The 12,500-nt window shown below is 36.6% G+C and overlaps 1 protein-coding gene across 5 annotated transcripts in view; it reads right to left on the reverse strand.

Moving 5' to 3' along the window:
* Positions 1-8,679: 8,679 nt before the first annotated feature.
* LOC136836720 (uncharacterized) overlaps positions 8,680-12,500 on the reverse strand; it is an 18,652-nt gene continuing 14,831 nt past the window's right edge. For all 5 annotated transcript variants that reach the window (XM_067101239.1, XM_067101238.1, XM_067101237.1 and 2 more), the window contains exons 2-5: positions 11,797-11,907; positions 11,460-11,657; positions 10,823-10,969; positions 8,680-9,006 (exon numbers count right to left, since the gene is read on the reverse strand). In XM_067101239.1, the coding sequence (XP_066957340.1) occupies positions 8,785-9,006; positions 10,823-10,969; positions 11,460-11,657; positions 11,797-11,901 (672 nt within the window). In that variant the 5' untranslated portion in view covers positions 11,902-11,907 and the 3' untranslated portion in view covers positions 8,680-8,784. The remainder of the gene's footprint in view (positions 9,007-10,822; positions 10,970-11,459; positions 11,658-11,796; positions 11,908-12,500) is intronic.

Here is a 12,500-nt window from a genome sequence, read left to right on the forward strand (position 1 = left end):
ATATATATTATATATATAATTATAATATATATATATATATATATATATATATATATATATATATATATATATATATATATATATATATATATATATAGATAGATAGTATGTGTCTGCGTGCAACCCACTAATCTTTCTGGCGGTACTTCTCAGAGGGTAAAAGGTATACCTTGTATACTCTGGTCAACCGCCTCCTGAAGGTAAGGGGTATACCTTGTACACTGTATAAAGTAAAATATACACAAGATTGTTCAAGTAGAATCGATTTTTTTGCCGGGATCTGAGTGACGCGAAAACACCTGACTGTGAGGGCGCTCTGTGATTGGCTGCTGAACTTGGTGGTTAACCGTGGGTTCTGCAGCGAAGCTCGAAGCTCGCAACACTCTCACCATTTGTAAAGCTATCAGCTCCTGGTGCTCTTCCAGTCTTCGACTCTGATTTTCCCTTCTTATCCTCCACAGTCATTCGCTAACTTCTAAACCTTCCGCTCTTGCATTTTTCAGCTTCTCTAATATTTTTAAGTTTCAAAAGATCTTCAGAGTACATGCTATGTCGACCTAGCACTGCATTCACTCCATATAGCATCTTCAGTTTGCGATCCATATGTTAATTAACCTTTTTCCTCTGGATTTAGTTCTCTGTAGAACTACTAATTTTTTAGGTATAGGTACCTAATTCCTTCTGTACACTTTGGGATGGGTTAACCATCTCCCTGCCCTGTCCAGCCCTTCGTGTTCTAAGGACTTGTATAAAGTATTACCAACTGTTACTGTTTGTCAGTAGCGACGAGAGAATGTATTTGGAGGGCTATAATGATCAGCTGCGTCTCTTGTCAATATCTCTAACCAAAATATTTCCCCCCCTTGTTATTTGATAGGATAGAAAGTAGGGAAAGACTTTTACATTCCTCCTCCTCCTCCTCCTTCTCCTCCTCCTCCTCCTACTCCTCCTCCTCCTCCTCCTCCTCCTCCTCCTCCTCCTCCTCCTTCTCCTCCTCCCCTGGTTAGGGATAGGATAGAAAGTAGGGAAAACCATGGTTTTAGTTTAAGGGTAAATGTATACTTATGAGGTATGCATAACTTTTCAATGTAGCCTTAAAAATATCATGGCGATTTTGTCTTCAAATTCCATTATTTATTTCCCGGTGTGTTAATATACGACTGTTTTATAAATATTAAGGTGGCGGGTGAATAGTTTCAAGTACTTTATATCAACTGGGGTATAGTGAAGTTGCAAAGTCCTTCAAGAAAAGTCTCAAACGAGAGTAGCAGTGTTTTGGAAAGTTGCGCATGCGCACGGGTCAATTCTGGCCATAGTGTTCCATTCCCGTTTCCTCTCTTTGGGGTCTCTTCTGAGAATGACTTCAGGCAAATATTTGAGCTGAAGACTGAAGTAATTTGTACCTCTAGAGAGAGAGAGAGAGAGAGAGAGAGAGAGAGAGAGAGAGAGAGAGAGAGAGAGAGAGAGAGAGAGAGAGAATTTCAAACACCGCCTTGTTGGCTCGTGCAGATTTTGGAGCCAACAGATGATAATGAGGCAAATAACTATTTTTATCTCTCAGAGTCAAACAAGAATTTTTTGCTCGTATAATGGTAAAAAATTTGTTGTGAATTTTTGTGATGCCACGTTGCGTAAATGAGAGAGAGAGAGAGAGAGAGAGAGAGAGAGAGAGAGAGAGAGAGAGAGAGAGAGAGAGAGAGAGAGAGAATGTAAACGGGATTCATGTTATAGCCTTCATATTTTCTGGATGATCTAATACGAAGGATGTTAGCTTTTGTTAGGTATGCAAACATGCTTTTCATTTGAAAGGGAAGTAACTATTTTTATGGAAGAATCAGCGTTCTCAGAATAGCCAGCGAGCTAATAAGCTTAACTAATAATCACGTCTAATTTTTTCGCAAAGAACATTTGATTGATACTTTCATTCCAGTTCAGAATATAGCCAAAACAGCATTTCAGTGGTCATTGACCATAGTTATTGTGATGGCATTTATAAGTAAGTCAGACACGATTTATTACTAAGTGTTTTTATTTGAAGTTCATTCATAAGCTAAAGCAAAGCGCTTTCTTTTATGTTCGTAAGAATAAAAAAAAACAATGATATTTTTAAGGTCCGGATTGAGGATCAAGTCATTTACCCACGGATGAAAAAGTAATTTCTTTGTTGTAAACAACTAGGTAATCAAGAGAACTTTCCTTGTACGTGTTCACTTAGAACCCTAGGCCCCCCCCTTTTTTTTTGTTAGGTGGATTGGTAGCTTCCGGGTTACTATAAAACTGGATTTTTTGAAAGCACTTGGTTTGCTGTGCTGTTGCCTGTAAACGTGCGTGATTGCTGTAGGTTAGGATTTAAAAAAAAAAAACCCCTACCCCCTTTGTAGTTTTCTGAAAACTACTGAGGCTAGAGGGCTGCAAATTGCAGTCTTGATCATCCAGCCTCCAGTCATCAAAATACCAAATTGCAGTCCCCTAGCCTCAGTAATCATGCTTCTGGCAACGATATAAGATAAGCCACCACCGAGCGGTGGTTAAAGTTTCATGGGCCGCGGCTCATACAGCATTATACCGAAAGATCTGTTTCGGTGGCTTTGATTATACGCTGTAGCGGCTGTGCTTTATGTACTTTTTTTTATGTACAAGGCAATAGACAAGGGCTTCCGAATAGCTGTTTTCCCGTATTGAAAATTTTCTGTGAAATACATACAGTAGTTTTTTTTATTTTATTTACTACTTTGAGCATAGCTAATTAATACTTGGAAGAGACTGCTATAATCACCTCAAGTATCTTTGATACACCGAATAATAATAATAATAATAATAATAATAATAATAATAATAATAATAATAATAATAATACTATTACTGTTAGTATTATTAATATTACACGTTTGCACACTTATATGGAGCGCACCAAAAGTGTCAGATAAACTTGTTCAAGAAAAGCCTCCGTAGAACCGAATGAGTGTCAGTGACAATGTGTGATAAATGGGAGAAACACAGCCAAGAGGATTAAGTATTGGCAAGGCCAAGTAGATATAAGAGAGTACCTTTGCGAAAACTTGTCTGGGTGGGTAAAGAATCGCTCCCTTGGGAACCCCATTGAATGACGATGAAAAAGAAGAAAATATCCCGTTTATGTAATCGTGGATTACTTCGCCAATGCTGAAGCCGCCCCACCCCCCTCTCTCTCTCTCTCTCTCTCTCTCTCTCTCTCTCTCTCTCTCTCTCTCTCTCTCTCTCTCTCTCTCGTACGGGGTAGTGCCGTCAGTGCACCTCATGGCATCCATTGTAGGGAATACTTAAGGTTCTTTGCAGCCTGCCTTCGGCCCCTAGTTCCATCTCCTTTCGATCCTTTTACTGAACCTCCTTTCGCGTTCTCTTTCTTCCATCTTATTTTCCACCCTCTCCTAACAATTGGTTCATAGTGCAACTGCGAGGTTTTCCTCCTGTTACACCTGTCAAACCTTTTTACTGTTAGTCTCCGTTTCAGAGCTGAATGACCTCATAAGTGTCCTCTCTCTCTCTCTCTCTCTCTCTCTCTCTCTCTCTCTCTCTCTCTCTCTCTCTCTCTCTCTCTCTCTCTGTCAGTCCAATACTTCACTCCAACCAATCAGAAATGTCTCTCCCACATTACATTTATGAGGAGTGAATTTTCCCTCTCTTTCTCTTACACTGTACTGTAATTACAGGAATTACCTTCCACACACTATTAGGTGGTAGGTCGGAGTATCTGTTCCTTCAGTAGATAAACAGATTTATAGAGATTCAGATAAGTGAAAGTTCCGTTTTTTTTATTATTATTTTACCCAGATGTGAAAGATCGGGATGAAAATTTTATACTGCAGTGTGTCTGAAGATGACATGAGCTGGCTTCGGTGTGTGTAGATCTTTAGTATGGAAGAACCGCTAAAGATTCAGGGCCACCAAATTTAGCACCCCCCCCCCAAAAAAAAAAGAAGGGGAGGCTTCCTTAGCCTTTAACTATTAGTCTTGTAAAAGGCATTGCAGTTGCATCGTTCCAAGCAAGGCATAAAGGTTGTCAACACTTTGGTAAAGTTCCTGTTGAGGGGTAGTGCCGTCAGTGCATCTCACGCGGTGCACTGTAGACATTACTTAAGGACCTTTGCAGCGTCCCTTCGGCCCTTAGCTGCAACCCTTTTGTTCCTTTTACTGTACCTCCGTTCATATTCCCTTTCTTCCATCTTACTTTCCACCCTCTCAGAACAATATTGTTTCATAGTGCAACTGCGAGGTTTTCCTCCAGTTACACCTTTTAAACATTTGTGATCTCATTTTCTCTTTCAGCGCTGAATGACCTCATGGGTCCCATCGCTTAGCCTTTGGCCTAAGTTTCATATTCCTTCCTATTCTACTTTGCCCAAGTTTGACCAGGAGTCTTTGAGTTAAATGAAGCGTAATTTAAACTCAATCTGCCCTTTAGCCGAACCTTTGCAACAGAGTGCAATTTATCCTAATGAATTAGATCAAGGAAATAAGTGCTGCGCCATTATTCTGAGTTGTATATCAGGAAGAACAAGAGATAGATGTGTGTCAAAGTTACAAAAGAGTTAGGACCGGCGGAGCTCTTCATAATGGCCGTTATATATAACCCCATATATTTTACGGAATTATGAAGACAAGGTATCATATGGGGCACATTGTAGTTTTCATGGTACGGTGTATTTCATCTCGATGTAATGGTTTTTTTTTTCTATGGACGCGTGGGAAGTGATAAAGAGACTTCAAGTTGGCAAAGTATTTTTTTTTTGTACTTGAGGCGTTAAAGGCGTTAAAGGATGTTTGCCATATTTCATAGCAGAGTGCGAGAGATGCTTTCTTTGTCTGTGCGTTTCTGAACCATGCTAGCAGGAAAATTGTCTTGGCTTGAGTCTGACTCGGAAAGAGCCTCAGGTGTAAAGCGTTGGTTAAACTTGAATATTCTGTGGTGGGAATGTTTACCTTTTGAATCTCTCTCTCTCTCTCTCTCTCGCTCTCTCTCTTATACATATGTATATATATATGTATTATATCTATATTTGTATTATATCTGTATGCATATATATAAATATTATATATATATATATATATATATATATATACTATATATATATATTTATGTATATATATAAGTATATATATATAAACATATATATATATACATATATATATATATATATATATATATATATATATATATATATATATATATATATATATATATATATATATTATAATACTGTGTTCCGGCGATTTGGAGGTTCGCCTCCCAAGCAAAACTTTGGGTTCGATTCTGAGATCGTCATAATGTTTTAAGTAAGTCTGATTAAATCCCAGGGTATAAATGTTTGCTTAAGCAGTAAATTATGTGTCTGGTAGTTAATCAGCTGGTGTGAGTTCTGACCTTGGTGGGTGGGGAGGAGGGAGGGGTATCAAGTCTCACCCCAAAACTCATCGAGATCCAGAAGGCTGAAATATATATATATATATATATATATATATATATATATATATATATATATACATATGTATATGTATATATATTTATATATATCTATATGTATATGTATATATATGTGTGTATATATATATATATATATATATATATATATATATATATATATATATATATATATATATACATATATATATATATATACACAATCATGAAACTACAAATGTCGTTTTAATATCAATTCACGCTACTTCCGAAGTAGCGTGAATTGGATATTAAACGACATTTGTAGCTTGGTGATTGTATATAAAAATCACGGCGTGATAAAAATCTCATAAAAAGAGCTACGTGTTCCAAATGAGCTAAATACAATTTCCCCGCTCTCGATGGGTCAACAGGTGCGGTCGATTCGGCATTTAACTTACCCGCCTCTTGATGGCTCAGTGGTTTGACCGTCGACTGTAGTCGTTGGAAGGTATTGTGTCGAGGGATCGAGACACTTCAGTACCGATCGATTTATCGCTTAAAAATTCTCCTTCGGTGATAATTCCCCTTCAGGGATATTTCCGGAGTAGCGTGAATTGATATTAAACGTTTGTAGCTTCATGATTGTATATAAAGCACGTGTGATATATATATATATATATATATATATATATATATATATATATATATATATATATATATATATAATATATATATATATATATATATATATATATATATATATATATATATATATATATATATATATATATATAAAGACAAAACCCACGAAGGAAAGAGAAACAGTGGAGTGCTGCAAGGCCTTTTGACTTGCACTAGTCCTTTACTTAGCAGACGTTCCATATTTTCGTGATTCATATATATATATATATATATATATATATAATATATATATATATATATATATATATATATATATATATATATATATATATATATATATATATATATAGATTTTATTTAAAAGGACCCATTCAAACTGGATGGTATTTAATGGAGTTTTTATTCAAAAAGTTACAAGCTTTCTTGGACAAACAGTCCCATTATCAAGTATATGTACAATTAGTCCGGCTGTATTTATATCTGTGTGCTGGGTACTTTAATCCTATAATCGCAGAAATGACCTCCACCCTCTCTTGACCTTTATATAGATGTATGTGTGTGTATGTATGTACGGCAGAGTATGCATTAACTTATACCACTCTTGATAACTGAACAGTTTTGACCGTCAACTGGTAGTCGTTCCAGTAGGGTGTTCGACTCATTTAGGTACCAAACCATTTATCACTTATAATTACCCTTCGGTGATATTCCCGTAGAAGCGAGAATTGGATATTAAACGACTTTTGTCGCTTAATATTTGTATATATAAAAATATATATATATATATATATATATATATATATATATATATATATATATATACGCTACATGCATATATATATACTTGTATAATATATATATGTATATATATATATATATACACACAAACATACACATACGTTCTATCTGTGTCCTTTGAAAATCTCACAAAGGTAACCACGCCATCTGGAGCAAGAAATGACCTCGTCTTAATTATGCAACACAAAGCCACGCGACACCTTTCCTGATAAGCCTTTTTGTTCGACTAGGCCTAATTTTTTCCATTTTTCTTAATTGTTGAAGGTGTAATAAAAAAATATGGGAAGGGAATGGAAGAGATCCATTTTGGGAGTTAATGTGACTGTCTTGTTCCGTCAATGGCTTGTGGCTGTGAATAGTGACGTCACGTAATTACTAGGTAGTAGCCTCGTTTTCTCTCTTCTTCTCTCTCTCACACACACACACACACACACACACACACACACACACACACACACACACACACACACACACAGTGTTTGAAACAGTTTGATATCAGCATTTATATAGAGGAAATTATATATACATATATATATGTATGTATATATATATCTGTATCTATATATACATACATACATACATACATACATATATATATATATATATATATATATATATATATATATATATATATATATGTTGATCTGTTGCTTCAGAGCGTGGTTATGAGATTTTGAAAGGACAAAGATAGAATGTGTGTATGTATATATATATATATATACATATATATATACATTATACATGTATACACACATGTATATACATATATATAAATAATCGAAAGAAAGATATGAGGGGATATTTAAGTAGAGAGAGAGAGAGAGAGAGAGAGAGAGAGAGAGAGAGAGAGAGAGAGAGAGAGAGTGACAAAAACAAAGAAAAAATATCACTTAAAATTTGCTGTTTTTCTGTACATATATCGTATTTTTTCTATCATCTAAGCGTAATTTTATTCTTTATCGTCCCTTTATCATGGCAAGACGAATCTGGTTTTGAAAAAATGGCCTATTTTAGTTATTTATATTTTGACAGTGTTTATATATTGAAGTCTAAAGCCGTATTCTGTGGGCCATTGTTCTAGGTGTTTGTGAAATCGTGTGTGTGTTTGTGCTGCGAGATGTTTGTCCTGTGGATATTGTTCAACTTCCCATTTAAAAATTTTTTGTGTTTATTTAGATCGGTTATTCAAGGGTACCGTGTTGCCTTTCTAATGAATGGGTTTTGCCTCTTACTGATGATGAAAGGTTTGTAATATCCGTTTAAAAATATTCAGAATGATTAGATGGGTAAGATGATCGCACTGCTTCCGCATTTCGTGCATGCTTGTGAATTTTGTTGCTTGCAACATCAGTATTTGGTATCGTCATTGTCTAGATATTAATTGCTCCTTCTCTAATGCAGCTCCTTGTGTGTGTGTGTGTTTTTCAGCTTGTAATTTTTTTTATAAATGTAACCCTTATCGTTACTGGTAACCAGTTCGTTATTATCTAGGATGCATTGTCAGGGCACCTCACGCGGTGCACTGTCGGCATTATTTAAGGTTCTTTGCAGCGTCCCCTTTGCCCCCAGCTGAAACGCCTTTCATTTCGTTTGCTGCTTCTGTACCTCCGGTCATGTTGTCTTTCTTCCATCTTACTTTCCACCCTCTTATAACAGCTGTTTCATTATGCAACTGCAAGTTTTTTTTCCTCCTGCTACTGAAGCTTTCAAATCTTTTTACTCGGAATTTCCCTTTCAGCGCTGAATGACCTCACCACAGGTCCCAGCGCTTGGCCTAAATTTCATATCCCACTCCATAAAAAGGTAAACAAAACGGAAAGGAAATCTAAGTTATTTATTTACATATTAAAAACCGAAAAAAATAATTCTACAATGAGGTTATGAGGATCGGCTTATCCATCCAAATAACTCTCAGGTGTACAGATTCACAACTCCTTCATGAAATAAGTGAAGTAGGAGGTGCCCGACCCATTCCTGACGGCGTCCACGTCGAGCAGGGTCCTTCCCGTTCCGTCTTTGATGGTCGCTATGTCCGTCTTCCGGACGGTTGAGTGTCCCATCTTCTTGGCTATGCGGTCGGTGATGGCGTTCATCGCTTGCATGGTGGCCACGTCGCAGCCCAGCTCCTTCCCCTTATCCTCGCTCATCTGTCGAGGACGGAACGAAATGAAAATCAAGATGGTTCCTGGTCACTACGCAAACGCAGTTGCGGGCACACTACACTGTTCTTGTTAGGTGCAGAACTACTGAACTTGAAAGTTTTACTTTATACCTTTACTCTTTCATACTGTTATTACTTCTTTAAACTGTCACTGAATTCCCTTGTTATTCACAGTTTTAATCGTCTTTAGCTGTGCTTTACCCTGAGCATTCCCCTATTCTGCAACAAGAACCCCAAAAAGTTAGAGATGTTACAAAACTAATTTTTACGGGTTGAGTGAAAATACGACTGGTTTCTTTTTAGTCTTTTGGCTGTGATTTGTGCTTACTCTGCGCACTTTTTTTTTATCACAATTCAAGTTTAAAAAAGGCTATTGAGAGCTTAAAGTGGAATAAAGACATACCTGAATATGTCTGATGGCTAGGGATGACACCAGAGTGAACGAATTAAAAGTACAAGGCAGAAAGCAACGCATTAGTGGCCGTTGGCAATGATGGAACTATGTTTGACCGAGTGATGTGACCACATTTTTGGCATTTTCGTTAAAAACTAACGCGACACCGAAAATACGCAACTTAAGGGACCTCCCACAGCAGTATCTTAAGTTACTGATGGGATAAAGTATCTTAAGATACTATCTCAGGATAGTATCTGATGGTGTGAGCTGGGTTTCTGTGGACACCAAAAAGAATTAGAAGACCTAGGCCTACGTGTATGAAAGCTCTGAGAAAGGAGGCTGGAAATAAGTCTAGAATTGGTGAAGATAAAGCTCTTATAAAGACTTATATTGCGGAATTTCAGAGACCCTTTGAGTAACGTGGTTTTGGAGGAGATGATGATGATTGATATGTACAACAACCCTTCGATCATTTGCACCAAAATATCCAGATGGGCTACGAATGCTATCAAAGTGCGGGGAAAGTGGCTTGAATAGCCTATTCTGTGTTACCTATGAAAATACTAAAAAATATGGTCATATAATAAGAATATGAAACGAAACAAGATTAAATAGACACTTTAGCATAAAAAATGTCACAAGTTGTCAGAGTAGCCTAGCCTACCAAGAGTAGGCTTACTTCATGAAAAGAAGTAACTATGTACTGTCATTAAACACAAGACAACCAACGGTGTTGTATTGTATATAATGTATGTATTTGTACAATGAATGGTGTGTATGTATAAGTTTAACAAGAAATGAAAGCCCAGTGAGTGATAAGTTTACCTGTAATCTTTTAACGACAGTATATGGGTAAATACGATGTCGGAGTACTTCAAGTTCCCCTGTCATTCGCATTTTCTATGGATCCCATTTTCTATGAGCTACAATATGTACCGCAGGCAACTGTACTATCAACAATAATTTCTTCTTGGTTAGTAGTTGAAAACATCAAGCATGACAATGTACAACCTTCATCTCTCTCTCTCTCTCTCTCTCTCTCTCTCTCTCTCTCTCTCTCTCTCTCTCTCTCTCTCTCTCTCTCTCGTGCATCAAGACAATTCGATCCTCACTTTGTGCATCGTACCTGACATAATCTGTGAAACACGACTCATTTTCCTTGGGTACAAATTCTGAGGAGAACGAGAAATTGAAAACAATTTTCTTTTTTTTAATTCTGGGAGTGATCGAAAGGCAATAAATATATTTCAAAACGAACACGAATCAGTGTTATGGTTCCTGAAGAATGTGAATTGACAAAAATAATAATTATTAACTTTGAATGCAATTCAGTCGTGGGTCTCGAGAAGTGAACAATACATTAAATGAAAGCTCAGCTAAGCCCCTACCAACCCCCCCCCCTCACCTGAAGAAGCTTCCTTCCCAGGCCGCGGTTGCTGTAGTCTGGATGAACGGACAGGCACTGCAGCTCCAATTGCTTTTTAAATTTCCCGTCTTGCAAGACATCGATGTCTGAACACAAGTCGTAGAGCACTTTCGTGTAATGGTTCGACTGTAAGAGAAAGAAGTATTAAAGTTCGTAAAACCTGTAATAGGCCTTAGCGGACGGCCTGGTTTAGGCAGAAGTGGTGGCCACATTGAGTCTCGAAAATCAGCAGAATAATTTCAGTACTGCCTGACGGGAAATTCATTTTGTTGGCTTCTCTGGTCTTCTTGTGGCCCATTTCCGCTTTCACCAGAAATCTAAGGTCTGTTTCAGGTTTCAGAAGAAATGATTGACTGGTTCTTTGACGAGTTTGGTAGAACTATGCCAATAAAACATACACAGTCTTTGTGCATAAAAACAAACTTAGACAGAACTAGGCCAATAAAATTATACAAAATCTTTGAGCAAAAAATGAAAATAAACTTAGATGGAACTAGGCCATTAAAATGATACAAAATCTTTGTGCAAAAAGTAAAAACAAACTTAGATAGAAGTAGGCCAATAAAATGATACCAAATCTTTGTGCAAACCATAAAACTTAGACTGTAGACTATACTTTTTCGGTTTCATATCCTCCTTCTTGGAATATTTCTGGGTCGTCTTGAGGCAGGAGAATTCGGCTGAGCATGAAGGCCACCAGTTTCCCGGAGGACTTCTCCCTCATGCCGAAGCTGACCTTACTCTCAAACGTCGGCGGCAGGACATTCTTCAGCAGGGGTAAGAATTCCTCGTAGGTCATGTGAAGCCCTACGCACTTGGGAGGAAATGAAGGGAAGTGGAGAGGGTTAGTTGAATATTATTAATATATTAATATCAATAATAATAATAAATAGTTGTAGTTGTTGATCGTGTTGTTGTTGTTATATTTCATCAAGGAAACTTAACACACGTACCAAAGGTTCTCGATCCACGTACGATACTTTCATCAGGTCGTATACGTCGTCTCCGTCTTGGGGAGTGATGAGAATTTCCTCCAAGTCTACGTTTGGTTTGCTCATTGTTACCTGAAAGTAGTGAAAGATAATTATGATATATATATACTTTATATATATATATTATATATATATATATATATATATATATATATATATATATATATATATATATATATATATATATATATATATATATATATATATATATATATATATATATATATATATATATATATATAATTAGTCGTAGGCATCAAGGGAAAGACACTCGTTACAATGTGTAGCTCATTTCAAAGGCCAGCGTTTCACAACTACATCGCTGCATTTTCAAGCCTGAAAAATATATCTACAGCGAGATTGACTAAATAATAATTACACATAAAAAAAACATTTATTAAACCACTAATCAAAAGCATCAAAATAAACACTTGAGGTATCAAAGCACCATGACGCTAAAAGATTGACCTACCCGGCCGGTGGTTAAAGTAAAACTATCGAGTCGAACTTCGAAGAAAGAAAAAACTGAATAAAAGCAAAAAAGAAAGACAAACCGGCAACGATTGAACCATCAGGCACTAAACAGTTGAGTAGACGACTGTCAATTTTATCATTAGAGTTAATTAGGTATATTTAGATCGCTCTCTTTTTTTTTTCCGGCTGTT

This window comes from Macrobrachium rosenbergii, chromosome 56, assembly GCF_040412425.1.
Source record: "Macrobrachium rosenbergii isolate ZJJX-2024 chromosome 56, ASM4041242v1, whole genome shotgun sequence".
Classification (NCBI taxonomy): Eukaryota; Metazoa; Arthropoda; class Malacostraca; order Decapoda; family Palaemonidae; genus Macrobrachium; species Macrobrachium rosenbergii.